The sequence below is a fragment of the Oncorhynchus gorbuscha genome, linkage group LG12 (genome assembly GCF_021184085.1).
Source record: "Oncorhynchus gorbuscha isolate QuinsamMale2020 ecotype Even-year linkage group LG12, OgorEven_v1.0, whole genome shotgun sequence".
NCBI lineage: Eukaryota > Metazoa > Chordata > Actinopteri > Salmoniformes > Salmonidae > Oncorhynchus > Oncorhynchus gorbuscha.
In genome coordinates this window covers 37403651-37418865 of record NC_060184.1, presented here as the reverse complement: position 1 = coordinate 37418865, position 15215 = coordinate 37403651, and the positions used below count along the sequence as shown (strand labels likewise).

The 15215-nt window shown below is 43.2% G+C and overlaps 1 protein-coding gene across 2 annotated transcripts in view; it reads left to right on the top strand.

Annotated features, from left to right (window-relative positions):
* The first annotated feature begins 652 nt into the window (after window positions 1-652).
* The window catches only part of LOC123990967 (serine/threonine-protein phosphatase 2A 56 kDa regulatory subunit gamma isoform-like), a 38484-nt gene continuing 23921 nt past the window's right edge, over window positions 653-15215 (top strand). Inside the window, exons 1-3 of one of the 2 annotated variants that reach the window (XM_046292029.1) lie at window positions 653-808; window positions 1238-1297; window positions 4740-4902. In XM_046292029.1, coding sequence (XP_046147985.1) covers window positions 782-808; window positions 1238-1297; window positions 4740-4902 — 250 coding nt within the window. In that variant the 5' untranslated portion in view covers window positions 653-781. Of the gene's footprint in view, window positions 809-1237; window positions 1298-4736; window positions 4903-15215 lie in introns of both variants that reach the window. The other variant, XM_046292028.1, reaches the window with a different exon arrangement.

Below are 15215 nucleotides of genomic sequence, written 5' to 3'. Positions count from 1 at the left end.
CTGTTGCCACGAGAAAAGGGCAACCAGTGAAGAACAAACACCATTGTAAATACAACCCATATTTATGCTTATTTATTTTATCTTGTGTCCTTTAACTATTTGTACATTGTATATATATATAATATGACATTTGTAATGTCTTTACTGTTTTGAAACTTCTGTATGTGTAATGTTTACTGTTCATTTTTGTTGTTTTTCACTTTATATATTCACTTTGTATGTTGTCTACCTCACTTGCTTTGGCAATGTTAACACATGTTTCCCATGCCAATAAAGCCCTTGAATTGAATTGACTGAAAGAGGTCGGCATATTGAACATGATGTTTAAGGCACTAACTACAGTAGCTACTAGTAATAGCTACATACACATATTTGCTCATGTGCATCGTTATTTGTGAAATAGATGTCAGAGCATCTGACACAAATACAAATAATTTATAGATAACTGACAATTCTGAATGGTCTCCAGCAGATTAATAAAAAAAATAAAGTTAGCCCCACACATTAAAAGAAACTGCTACCTGCCACGTTGGAGAGGGAACAAGACCCACCCAATGACTGTATACTTTACTTATGCTGTAATTTGTCTCGCTGGCAGGGTGCTTCCATCACGAAGGTATAAAGAACTCCCTCCGATGCACTCAAAGAGCACGTTGGGTCACCTGACAGATATCAGCCTATCATATCCGAGAGGTTAGGCGAACGTCTAGGTGCAGTGGAGAGTTGTCAGGATTTAGCTTCGGTGTGTCAAAACGGGAACGACGGCGGTTATTTTTGTGCAATGCCGAATAAATCGAAAAAAGAGAAGGTGAGTTAGGAGTTTGCTTGCAAAACAGTTGATACTAGTGCAGAGTACTAACAAAACTACCTATTTTTTTATGTTTTAAAACTACGAACAGACACCCATCGACGCGATATTTGTAATGTCCCATCAACGCATCATCAGCTAGCTAACTAGGCTTGCTAGGCTACCTGAGTGTTGTAGTGAAGCTAGCTATAGTTTGAGTAACGTTAATATCTAACGTTGCCGTATGTACGTTTTGTGGTACATGAAAACGCTAGCTAACTCTTAATACAAAATTCACTTTTTAAAGTCAACTTCTTTAACCACAACTGTCAAACAGTTTAGTTAGCGGAAAAGTTAAAGTACTAGCTAAATTAACGTTAGTCTAAACTTGCCTCTGTCCCTTCACATTAGCTGACTGGTGAATAATGCATCTCCATTTTCTTTTTACAGGACTCTCCTAAATATGGAAAAGTTGGCAAAACTGGAGGACAAGAGAACTCGGACATTGAGGTAACTTTCTAACACGTGCATGCTGACCACACCGCTTGCGTGCGCCAACGTGTTGATTTTGTCCACCAGCAACAGACTCTACTTAAAAATTAAGCGTTTATTTGAACCTTTTTAATTCGGCAAATCAGGTAAGAACAAATGTATTATTTACCATCCCAAACGTTGTTTGGCCAATGGTGCGCTGCCCTGTGGGACTCTCAATCACAGCTGGATCTGTGATAAACTGAACCAACTATATTAATTTGGGGACAGGTCAAAAAGCATTAAACATTTATGGAAATGTAGCTAGTGAGCTTGCTATTACTGGCAAATTTGTCCTTGGATATAAACATTGGTTGTTATTTTACCTGAAATGCACAAGGTCCTCTACTCAGACAATTAATCCACAGATAAAAGGGTAAACAGTTAGTTTTTAGTAATCTCTCTTCCTTCAGGCTTGTTCTTTGGACTTTATAGTGGTTGGCAGACAACTTTAAGCTGCATTACCACCACCAACTGGAGTGTGGACCTCAGTTCATCTTTTAATCACCCATGTGGGTATATCCTCCTAAATACCAATGAGGAGATGGGAGAGGCGGGACTTGCAGCGCATCACAAATGGAACCAAGTTTTATTTTAGCGCCTGGCTATGCAGACACTCGTTCGCGCACGCAATGATTGAATAACATGTATGTGTACATTTATTTGCAGCATGTTAGCTAACATTATATAACCAACTAAATATGAATTAACTTTGGTTTTGAATAAAAGCGTTTCCATTTGGATGCCATTTGGTCTATCCAAGTAGCTGTTTTCAACCTGAATTACATGGAGACGACACTAGTTGTTAGTGTTGAAGTCAGTTTCAAAAACATGGTAGCCACTACAATACTTTCCTGTGGATATTTTGTCTCACATTTTAGGGTGGCCAATCATAAATGCATCTATTTTGTCCAATAGGTAAAATGTTTATTGTGTAGATACTCCCATAAGAACACCAATGGTCCAAACTTCATGTCTCTAACATAATTTATTCAAACGTTATGCGTGTTATTACTCTTGTATGATGGCCATTATTATGGTGATTAATGAAGGCCAGAGAAAGTGCTACAAAATCAGGAAAATTGTGTTGTGTCAGCTAGGCTGGGTTCTGTGCAAGAATTAAAGATGCATTATGCAGAAATGTCTTTGCCATTTCGTGGTTGCAAAAATTCTGATAGTTTGTGACAAAACAAGCAAGTATAGTGTAGGGAATCAAAGTACCTTCTAAACCTCTGAAATATATTTTCCATAACCAAAAATATTGTTTTCATTTATTTGAAGCTGGTGTACAAAACCTAAAGTTAAAGACAATAACTAAACTTTTTTTATTTTATAAAAAAACATGTATTTTTTTCCCATGCTAATATGGAAATTATTTGTTAACTAACCAACAACAACTGTATTTGAGAGACAAGTGCTCATTGTGCAAATGTATTTGTTTTCAATAAATATTTGGAAACAAAATAAGGTTTGCATGTTTTCAACTGTCTGTTTTGCCTCATAATTGCGCACGTGTCAGTTTCTGTTGTTAAACAACCAAGTCTATTTTTAGTATACATTCTCACAAAAACAAGTGTATCACTGAAATATTTTTTGATATAATGTTAGACCCCACTGAACGATTCAGAACATGAATAATCATATTTGTCTTGGTAAATTGTATTTAAAACCGAAGGAAGTGAAATTGAATCACCAAAGCTCGCTTTCACAGCTGAAAGACATACCGCACAGACAACCGGTAGAGTAGGGTCAAATGTAATTTTATATAACATTCTGGCTTGTAATGAACTTTTACATGATTTTTGCAGGCAGTTTCAGACTGTATTACAGCCTGATTTAATCAGACTAGGTAGTCAATATCCCTTCAGAATGGATGGTAAAAATAATGTTTGCAAAACATTAGCTACTACCATTGTGCGCTGAGACCACTTGACATAATATATGCCATTTAGCAGACGCTTTTATCCAAAGCGACTTACAGTCATGTGTGCATACATTCTAGTATGGGTGGTCCCGGGAATCGAACCCACTACCCTGGCGTTACAAGCGCCATGCTCTACCAACTGAGCTACAGAAGGACCACATGATTAGCTATGTCCGTTCAAATCAGAAAATATACTGAAGACCAAAACGAAGATGTGGCCTTAAACCCATAGAAACACACAAACCAATCGGTAATGAAAAAAGCTCATAGAATGGAAGATGTCCCTTGTTAACACCCAGTAATGCATTTCTTTATTTTGTGTAGTCTGCTCTTCTCTCTGGGGCTATAACCCTGGATTATGTTTCTACTGTGTGTCATCAGCCATGAGGCAGATCTGCTAATGTGCCAACCTTGTGTCAAATTTAAATCGATGGACAACAAGCTGTTGCTGTTTTACTCCCCCACCCCTTCCCTGCGTACAGCCAGGCTCCACTCTCCTCACGGATGCTTGTGGGCTCTAAGCTTTCGACGTCAATGGGACAACGACAAAAACATGAGAGTCATATTAAGACGGGCTGATTCAGGCTTGGTAATTTCCTTTGTTTAAGCGCCCATGGTCTGTGAGCTGGCATTATCTTCTCATTGTTTGAGCAAGGTTAAAAAGGGCACTAAATGTAAGCAAAGAGGTCTGTTAATATGTATTCTGCTGGTTTCTGAACAGACATTTCTGCCTCTGGTTGATATAGCTAAACCTATTTTCTATCCATTTTGTGTGTTTTGGATGTATGAACCACTCCTCTTACTCAATCTCTAACCCAAGGGCCTGACGAGCCGCAGTATGAAGCGAATACAGTATATGAAGATATTAAGCCCACACATTTTATGAAGCTAACGCTGTTATTTGAAGGTAAAAAGAAGCTTGCACAGTAAGATACTGGCACACATTGGGTAAATGAATCAGCGGGAGAAAAGACCTTCGGTTGGGTCACATGCGTCAGTAATCCAGGCCCATCACGGGGTTCAGCAGCTTTAGTCTCCCAGACAGTCAGCCAGCCGGCGGCTCACTAAGAAGGCCTAAAACCCTAAACCCCTGTCTTGTAGTGTGAAGGGCAAAATTAGTTGAGGTTCTAAGTTCATTTGACAATCCCCACCCCCCTTGTTGTCGTGTGTGTGTGTGTGTGTGTGTGTGTGTGTGTGTGTGTGTGTGTGTGTGTGTGTGTGTGTGTGTGTGTGTGTGAATGGATCCCAGCAGGCAGATGGGACAAGACAGGAGAAACTATGGGACAAGACAGGAGAAACTGCCCACATTCACCAGATTACATATCTAACCTAGGGGAGATTGGGGACAACACTGGGTTGTGCTAAAACCTTTTGAAATGAATAGTCCCTCCCCGTTTGTCTTTTTTTTTCTTCTTTTTTTTTCATTTGGTGTCTCATGAACAAACCCAGGTGCATGCTCTGATCCACCTCTACTCTTTCCCTCCCTTCATACAGCAGGGCTCCAACAGAAAAGGCAGTAACAGTGTCCCTCCTACCACTCAGCTGCTGAAGGGCAAGCAGCTGGGTTCCCAGATGCCTGTCAAGAAGGACAAGAGGCAGAGCTCGTCCCGCTTCAGCCTCAGCAACAACAGAGAGCTGCAAAAGCTGCCCGCCTTCAAAGGTATGCCTGGACCTAATCTAGTCTATTCCTTGCCTTGCTGTAATGCAGCCCATTATTTTGCAGCTATATTTTGCATACAGTCAATAATACAGTTGAAAAATATGTCTATATACGAAGGCAAAAAAAAGGCCATGGTGGGGAAGTAAATGCAATATAGCAAGTAAAACACTAGAATGGTAGATTTGCAGTGGAAGAATGTGCAAAGTAGAAATCGAAATAATGGGGTGCAAAGGAGCTAAATAAATTAATACAGTAGGGGAAGAGGTAGTTGTTTGGGCTAAATTATAGATGGGCTATGTACAGGTGCAGTAATCTGTGAGCTGCTCTGACAGCTGGTGCCTAAAGCTAGTGAGGGAGGTAAGCGTTTCCAGTTTCAGAGATTTTTGTAGTTTGTTCCAGTCATTGGCAGCAGAGAACTGGAAGGAGAGGCGGCCAAAGGAAGAATTGGTTTTGGGGGTGACCAGAGAGATATACCTGCTGGAGTGCGTGTGCTACAGGTGGGTGCTGCTATGGTGACCAGCGAGCTGAGATAAGGGGGACTTTACCTAGCAGGGTCTTGTAGATGACCTGGAGCCAGTGGGTTTGGAGACTAGTATGAAGGAAGCGCCAGCCAACGAGTGCGTACAGGTCGCAGTGGTGGGTAGTATATGGAGCTCTAGTGACAAAACGAATGGCACTGTGATAGACTGCATCCAATTTATTAAGTAGGGTATTGGAGGATATTTTGTAAATGACATCGCCGAAGTCGAGGATCAGTAGGATGGTCAGTTTTATGAGGGTATGTTTGGCAGCATGAGTGAAGGATGCTTTGTTGCGAAATAGGAAGCCAAATCTAGATTTCACTTTGGATTGGAGATGCTTAGTGTGAGTCTGGAAGGAGAGTTTCCAGTCTAACCAGACACCTAGGTATTTGTATTTGTCCACATTTTCTAAGTCAGAACCGTCCAGAGTAGTGATGCTGGACGGGCAGGTCCAGTTGACGAGCATGCATTTGGTTTTACTTGTATTTAAGAGCAATTGGAGGCTACGGAAGGAGAGTTGTATGGCATTGAAGCACGTCTGGAGGGTTGTAAACAGTGTCCAAAGAAGGGCCAGAAGTATACAGAATGGTGTCTTCTGCGTAGAGGTGGCTCAGAGACTCACCAGCAGCAAGAGCGACATCATTGATGTATACGGAGAAGAGAGTCGGCCCAAGAATTGAACCCTGTGGCACCCCCATAGAGACTGCCAGAGGCCCGGACAACAGGCCCACTGATTTGACACACTGAACTCTCAGGTCTATCAGGTTTGGTCCAACATAATTGGTCATATAGACACCGAAACAAATGGAGACATTATTTTACTGTGTTAGAGAAGTGAACCTCTCTAACGAGACCCTTTTATTGTTCAACTACTCAAATTGCGCTCAGAGCAGAAACTACTCAAATGGGAGCATCAATGAACATTGCTTCTGGAAAATGAATGCGAGGTTTGTTACGTGCAGTGTTGTGGTACCAGTAGCTGCATTTTAGCCAATGACTGTTATACTAGCTGTCTATTCTGTTTTAATAAATGTGCAATAAACACAGAACACAATTTAATATAAGGAATTGGCAACTCGTTCTTAGAAATAAGCTAGGCCCCTTAATTTCAACATCTGAACAAAGTGGACAGGCAAATATACTGTTTAAACAGTTAGGGAGACACTGAAGTGTGTTCATAACAATTCAACTGCTCTGCCTTATTAGCTAGCAAATGGATAAAAAATATTGGTTAAACTTGACATATAAAGATTAGCTGGCTACTCACTAGCCTCTTAAGCCTATGGCTTACTTTTTCGAACAGTCTTTTAAAAATCGCGCAACATTTCAACGTCCTGCTACTCATGCCAGGAATATAGTATATGCATATGATTCAGTATGTGTGGATAGAAAACACTCTGACGTTTCTAAAACTGGTTAAATCATGGCTGTGACTATAACAGAACGTGTGTTTCGTCGAAAAGCCCAAGGAAAAAATGTCAATGCGCCATTTGCATGTATTGTCTATGGCACAGCAAAATAGATGGCTCTGAGTTTACAAGTCCTACAGCTTCCACACGATGTCGCCAGTCTTGGCAATTGCCTGGAGGTTGTTCCTTGGTCAAACGAAGAAGAGAGACCCTATACCATCCGGTGTACGACAGGATGTTTTGGAAGAAAGACTTCCGACCATGATTTGAGGACTTGGAGCTATTGAATACACATCGCTCCGTGATCAATTTGATAGATTATTAACGTTTACTAATACCTAAAGTTGAATTACAAAAACATTTTGAAGTGTTTTGTGAAAGTTTATAGGCAACTTTTTTAATAAAAAAAATGACGTTGCGTTTTGAAACTGTTTTTTTTAATGGATCACACAGTTTTAATAGATGGATATTTTGGGTATATATGGACCTATTTAATCGAAAAAAAGACCCAATAGTGATGTTTATGGGACATATAGGAGTGCCAACAAAGAAGCTCGTCAAAGGTAATTAATATTTTATTTCTGCGTTTTGTGTAGCGCCGGCTATGCTAATTCTTTTGTTTAGGTCCCCTTCAGGTATTTCGGGGTGTTGCATGCTATCAGATAATAGCTTCTCATGCTTTCGCCGAAAAGCATTTAAAAAATCTGACTTGTTGGCTAGATTCACAACGAGTGTAGCTTTAATTCAGTACCCTGCATGTGTGTTTTAATGAACGTTTGAGTTTTAACAAGTGCTATTAGCATTTGGCGTGGCGCATTTGCATTTCCTGATGGCTGGGTGGGACGCAGACGTCTCAGGTGACGCTAAGAGGCTAGCACACGAGCTTGAGATTGTTTGAGACCTGTGTTAGTTTTCTAAAACGCCTGCAACAAGAAGTTAGTCAATTTGTAACAAAGGGCATTTTTGTAGACTGACTTGAAAGCCAGATCAGTGACTTGCAAAAAAGACTGGTTAAACTATTTTGATTAAATTATAGAAAGGTATTATGTTTGGAAGGCTTATATTTAGCTTGGGTAGCATTTCATAGGCCCTGAAATAATTGAGATTATTGCTCACTGTTTGAAATGCAGTGTATTTGACATTTTAATTGTACAGCAAAGCTTATTTAGAGAACATTAAAGTCAAGATATTGTGAATCGTCTGAAAGTTTTTTTATTTTTAAATCAAGATTATTTTTAGGCCATATCGCCTAGCTCTAAACAGTTTATTCTAAGACCTATTTTGTGTCACTCTGTTAGGTAAAAGCAGATTATCTGGACCGAACAAAAATATAAACACAACATGTAAAGTGTTGATCCCATGTTTTTTGAGCTGAAATACATATTTGCTGAAATGTTACAAACGCACATAAGCTTATTTCTCAAGTTTTGTGCACAAATTTGTTTGCATCCCTGTTCGTGAGAATTTCTCCTTTGCCAAGATAATCCGTCCACCAGACAGTTGTGGCATAGCTGATTAAACAAAAGTATCATTACACAGGTGCACCTTGTGATGGGGACAATGAAAGGCCATTCTAAAATGTGCTGTTTTGACACACAACACAATGCCACAGATATCTCAAGTTTTGAGCGAGCATGCAATTGGTATGCTGACTGCAGGAATGTCCACCAGAGCTGTTGCCAGAGACTGGTATGTTCATTCCTCTACCATATGCCGCCTCCAACGTCATTTTAGAGAATTTGGCAGTACGTCCAACCGGCTTCTCAACCGCAGACCACTTGTATGGTGTTGTGGGCAAGCGGTTTGCTATTGTGAACAGAGTGCCCATGGTGGGGTTATGGGCAGGCATAAGCTACAAACAACAAACACAATTCCGTTTTATCGATGGCAGTTCGAATGCACAGAGATACTGTGATGAGATCCTGAGGGCCCATTCAACCACCGGCATTGCATGTTTCAGCATAATAATGCACAGCCCCATGTCACAAGGATCTGTACACAATTCCTGTAAGCTGAAAATGTCCCTGTTCTTCCATGGCCTGCACACTCACCAGACATTTCACACATTGAGCATGTTTGGGATGCTCTGGATTGACGTGTACGACAGTGTGTTCCAGTTCCTGCCAATATCCAGCAACTTCGCACAACCTTTTTGAAGAGGAGTGGGACAACATTCCATAGGCCAAAATCAACAGCTTGATCAGCTCTGTGAAGGAGATGTTTCATGCTGCATGAGGCAAATGGTGGACACACCAGATGCTGACTGGTTTCTGATCCACCCACCTACTTTGTTTTTTTTTTGGTGACCAACCGATGCATATCAGTGTTCCCAGTCTTGTGACATCCATAGATTAGGACCTAATGAATGCCCTTTTATGAATTGTAACTCACTAAAATATTTTGTGTGTGTTTGTACACTGCTCAAAAGAATAAAGGGACCACTTAAACAACACAATGTAACTCCAAGTCAATCACACTTCTGTGAAATCAAACTGTCCACTTAGGAAGCAACACTGATTGACAATACATGTCACATGCTGTTGTGCAAATGGAATAGACAACAGGTGGAAATTATAGGCAATTAGCAAGACATCCCCAATAAAGGAGTGGTTCTGCAGGTGGTGACCACAGACCACTTCTCAGTTCCTATGCCTCCTGGCTGATGTTTTGGTCACTTTTGAATGCTGGCGGTGCTTTCACTCTAGTGGTAGCATGAGACTGAGTCTACAACCCACACAAGTGGCTCAGGTAGTGCAGCTCATCCAGGATGGCACATGAATGCGAGCTGTGGCAATAAGGTTTGCTGTGTCTGTCAGCATAGTGTCTAGAGCATGGAGGCGCTACCAGGAGACAGGCCAGTACACCAGGAGACGTGGAGGAGGCCGTAGGAAGGCAACAACCCAGCAGCAGGACCGCTACCTCCGCCTTTGTGCAAGGAGGAGCAGGAGGAGCACTGCCAGAGCCCTGCAATATGACCTCCAGCAGGCCACAAATGTGCATGTGTCTGCTCAAACAGACTCCATGAGGGTGGTAATGAGGGCCCGACGTCCACAGGTGGGGGTTGTGCTTACAAGCCCAACACCGTGCAGGACGTTTGGCATTTGCCAGAGAACACCAAGTTTGGCAAATTCGCCACTGGCGCCCTGTGCTCTTCACAGATAAGATCAAATCAAATGTATTTATATAGCCCTTCGTACATAAGCTGATATCTCAAAGTGCTGTACAGAAACCCAGCCTAAAACCCCAAACAGCAAGCAATGCAGGTGTAGAAGCACAGTGGCTAGGAAAAACTCCCTAGAGAGGCCAAAACCTAGGAAGAAACCTAGAGAGGAACCAGATGAAAGCAGGTTCACACTGAGCACGTGACAGAGTCTGGAGACTCCGTGGAGAACGTTCTGCTGCCTGCAACATCCTCCAGCATGACCGGTTTGGCGGTGGGTCAGTGATGATGTGGGGTGGGGTGGCATTTCTTTGGGGCTGCACAGCCCAACTTGTGCTCGCCAGAGGTAGCCTGACTGCCATTAGGTACCGAGATGAGATCCTCAGACTCCTTGTGAGACCATATGCTGGTGCGGTTGGCCCTGGGTTCCTCCTAATGCAAGACAATGCTAGACCTCCTGTGGCTGGAGTGTGTCAGCAGTTCCTGCAAAAGGAAGGCATTGATGCTATGGACTGGCCCGCCCGTTCCCCAGACCTGAATCCAATTGATCACATCTGGGACATCATGTCTCGCTCCATCCACCAACGCCACGTTGCACCACAGACTGTCCAGGAGTTGGCGGATGCTTTAGTCCAGGTCTGGGAGGAGATCCCTCAGGAGACCATCTGCCATCTCATCAGGAGCATGCCCAGGCGTTGTAGGACAGTTAATACGGGCACGTGGAGGCCACATACTACTGACCCTCATTTTGACTTGTTTTAAGGACATCAAATGACCCAGATCTTCCAACATTCAGAGAGGGAGTGGGGGGAGGTTTGACTGGACATTTTGCATGGCTTGGTGTAAATCTTACACCTGTCTACATTGTTCTCTTGCATTCTGTAAATTGTTTAACATCTTGAAATAATAGGTTATGCAGTCTATAGCAAAGAAATAGGCCACTTGGCATGGCCCTGCTGTGCGCTGCCCGGTCAGCTCCTTACTGCGTGGTGCTGGTCAAGTTGAAATGGGCTATACATCGTCTGTCACATCACGATGTCGTCGCCATCTTCAATATCCGATACTAACAGAAGATTTCCCAACCCTTTTGAACCACTTTTGACTGACTAGTCAACTAGTCCTGTCTCTCAGGACAGAACCATGTATAGGCTTGGTACGGTTTGGTTTCCCAGCCCACCTTACTGATGCCTGTCCCCTGGCCTTGGCTTAGCCTTTAATTTCAGCCTTAACATAGCTGCCTGCCATCTCAGTCTGCTTGCATTCTTATCTGATGTAAATCACACTGTGTCTATCCCTCTCTTGGTGTGTGTGTGTCTGAAAAGCCACACTGCCCTGCTATAAATCGCACCGCCACGGTGTTGCGCAAGCCATGGTAACATTAAATGTAAGTGACTGACTGCTTGATTTAACCCAAGTGTCTATATTTAGGGAAAATCCAGAGATAAGGCTTTAATGCTGTGGGTCCTTGTGTTTCAGGATGCTGCCAGTGCCTAGATAAGCGGGTGGCTGGCAGGGAGCTACAGTGTAGCAACTGCAACCCACCTCTCATCCCCTGCTCCTCTCATGGAAAATGTCAGCACCAGCAGATGCATGTCCAATGCTATGCTATCATGTTACTACTTTGAATGACTGGCACTAAGTTGGCTCTCCATGGCCAAACTTTTAAAGATGTGGAAAGTGCACAGTGTTCAAATCCAGTGGATTTTACAGGAGAGATGATGCAATCTTGCAGAGTGTTTAGGAGCTTCTAGAGTTTTAATGTAGCTGTGTTTGGACCACTGTGTGGATCCTCTCCATGCTAATCTACCATGACCTGAACCACCAAACCTCTCTAGGGCAAAGTAGAGAGCAGCTATCTGGCTTCAACTCAGTCTAGACTGGAGCTTTGGCAACAATCCAGCCGAACAACACCACACACACACACACACACACCACAGTTGCCTTGTTACAGTTGCCAACCAAGCCAGCTACCTCAGTAGTGATATGGTGTCATGACCTGTATTCACCTCTCATTCTTCCCTGTGTCTTCTGTCATATTGCAGTGCTTCCCTCGGATTTTTTTCATCTGGGATTTTTTTCAGCAAAGGTGGCAATAGTTTGGGGGGTGCATGGCTGCTAGGGTTAGTGAATTGCTTGTTAGCGCATTGACATGCTAGCTGTTCTTATAGACTTCAAGTCATTTGAGCTAACGACTATCCATTTAAAAGCTTGGCTCTTTAGAGCCACCGCTGCTAAATTGTAATACTTGGGAAACACTGGACAGCCTACATTGTCAGACACAAAGGACTGTTTTCTCTGATCATGGAGGACCTTTTATCTTGGTTTTACTATGGTCTTTACAACACATTCCATAAGCTTTTATTCGTGATAACAGCTGGGCACGTCCAGCGGCCCAGCAACGAGGACTTCTCCAAGTATTGTCCCATGGGCCATGGATGTTGTCAGTGGTCCTGTCCTGACAGGCAGTCAGGAAAGGCTTGTTTTCAGAGCTTTACCAAAGTGCTCACTCTGGAGACTTGGGCTACATAAAGTAGTAGGTCTGCTTTTGGAAAGTTAGTTCTTCTAGACAGCAGTCTATAGGCAGGAAAAGATGCCTGATACCACCTCACATTATTGCTGAGTGGAAGATGCAGTATGCATTGTGTTCATTTGGTGATTAATGCTTGAAAAGAGCTGTGCCACAGTCGCAGGATAATTGATAAGCATGACAAACATGCTATTTTGGGGGACAGCAACACCACAGCGTTTCAGACGGGTGCCTTTTCAAAAAATATTTAAAAATTCACCTCAACTGCAAGTGTTTGCCAAAAGGTAGTGAACGAACAAACAGCTGGTGATAGTGTGGAAAGAGGAACTGTCCTGGGAGGGATAGTTTCTCACGCTCCGTCTCCCTCTGTTGGGGGGAATGGGAACTGTGGTCTCATAGTGGATAAAGTTCACTGACTTGGCTGGATGATAAATAGCTTCAAGTTCAGTAATAGAGGTCAGTAGAACCTCGAGGGTCAGCGGTCTCAGTCTTCAATTCCTGTCGTTGACTTCTCTTTGAAATCGCTACAAAACAGACTTTGTTAACATTAATAGCCAGAGTCAGTCACAAGATCAACCCTGTCGTTCTGCACAGATGTAGAGGCTGAGTTTATAAATAACTGGAGCCTGGTTACGTGTGCCAAAGTAGAGTTTAGAGGATAACCGCAGACCGCTGGAGAGAAAGTGTGTTTGTTCACGCAGGCGTGCGCTTATTTGGTCTGTATCAGAAGAACAACAGCTCTTCAGAGAATGCCCCATGACTAGACAGTGGGATGACAGTGAGTGGACTCGTTTGGAGGATTTCCAATTGAGTCAAATCTGTCCACGGCATGAGTGCTACAGCATCTGCTTTATGTTTGGTGAGACTGAGCAGAACAGCTGGAGCTCCAAATGTAGTTAACAAAGGACAAGGCTGCAGGTCTCTATCAATAACTTGAGAAATGAGTCAATGGCAACATCAATGCTTCCTCACACCTTCCTGTAGCCACTCAGCCCAGGACCTGCAAAGTTCAGACTGAAAACATTCAGCAGCTAATAACCTGATGGGTCAAGTTCTGTTTTACCTGTTACAAACCTGGACAACAAACTGTCGTTCTCAACTAACATCAAGGCGGTGGCCCGTTCCTGTAGGTTCATGCTCTACAACATCCGCAGAGTACGACCCTGCCTCACACAGGAAGCGGCGCAGGTCCTAATCCAGGCACTTGTCATCTCCCGTCTGGATTACTGCAACTCGCTGTTGGCTGGGCTCCCTGCCTGTGCCATTAAACCCCTACAACTCATCCAGAACGCCGCAGCCCGTCTAGTGTTCAACCTTCCCAAGTTCTCTCACGTCACCCCGCTCCTCCGCTCTCTCCACTGGCTTCCAGTTGAATCTCGCATCCGCTACAAGACCATGGTGCTTGCCTACGGAGCTGTGAGGGGAACGGCACCTCAGTACCTCCAGGCTCTGATCAGGCCCTACACCCAAATAAGGGCACTGCGTTCATCCACCTCTGGCCTGCTCGCCTCCCTACCACTGAGGAAGTACAGTTCCCGCTCAGCTCAGTCAAAACTGTTCGCTGCTCTGGCTCCCCAATGGTGGAACAAACTCCCTCACGACGCCAGGACAGCGGAGTCAATCACCACCTTCCGGAGACACCTGAAACCCCACCTCTTTAAGGAATACCTAGGATAGGATAAAGTAATCCTTCTCACCCCCCTCCCCCCTTAAAATATTTAGATGCACTATTGTAAAGTGGTTGTTCCACTGGATGTCATAAGGTGAATGCACCAATTTGTAAGTCGCTCTGGATAAGAGCGTCTGCTAAATGACTTAAATGTAAAATGTAAACAAACAAAGCCAAGAAGTCCCGCTTAGAGTTGGGGTGTTTTCTGTTCACTGGATGCACTATGACTAACTTCATCAACCACAGTAGGAGGAATACATTGACTCTTCTATTTTATTTTCTCTATACACTCTCACACCACACACACTCACTCGCACAGTCACACTGACACTCCAACACACTCGCTAAATTTGCTCACACTCTCGCATAGTCATCAAATACACTGATGCTACTCTTTTTATCATATCCTGATGCGTAGTCACCTTACCCCTATGCATGCATGCATACATACAGTATCAACCTCTATCACTCCAGTGTCCCTGCACATTGTAAATATGGTATTGGAACTGAACTTGTATACACTAGCTTAATTCTATCTCGTGTTTTTGTTCTACTTTATGTATGTATTCATTTTTTTTTATAGTACTACAGATTGATTACTGCATTGTTGGGAAAGCATGAGCAAGAAAGGCAATTTGCTGTAATTGTGCATGTGACATTAAAAACATGAAACTTGGCTCTTACAATGAACGTGGTTAGTCAGTCTACACTCGTGTCAAAGTCTTATAAAGCAGAAAAGTCTGATACACAACTAAGAACAATAGACGGATGTGAGCCATGGCTGTGTGCACTATGTGGTGCAGATGGGAACATTGCGTTGGTGTTAAGCACTGTAACTACTCACTCTGGGAGAGCAGCTGAGGCAGAGCACACTCGCTCACTGGCTTCCTGTTTTTTGTATCATCGTGGCTTCCTGTTTCTCACACCTGGGCCATCTGTCCACACACACACACACACACACGTCAGCAGTGAATTCTGTGTTTATAACAGCCTTTTACTGAATGGTAATCAATGCTTCCCTTCAAGT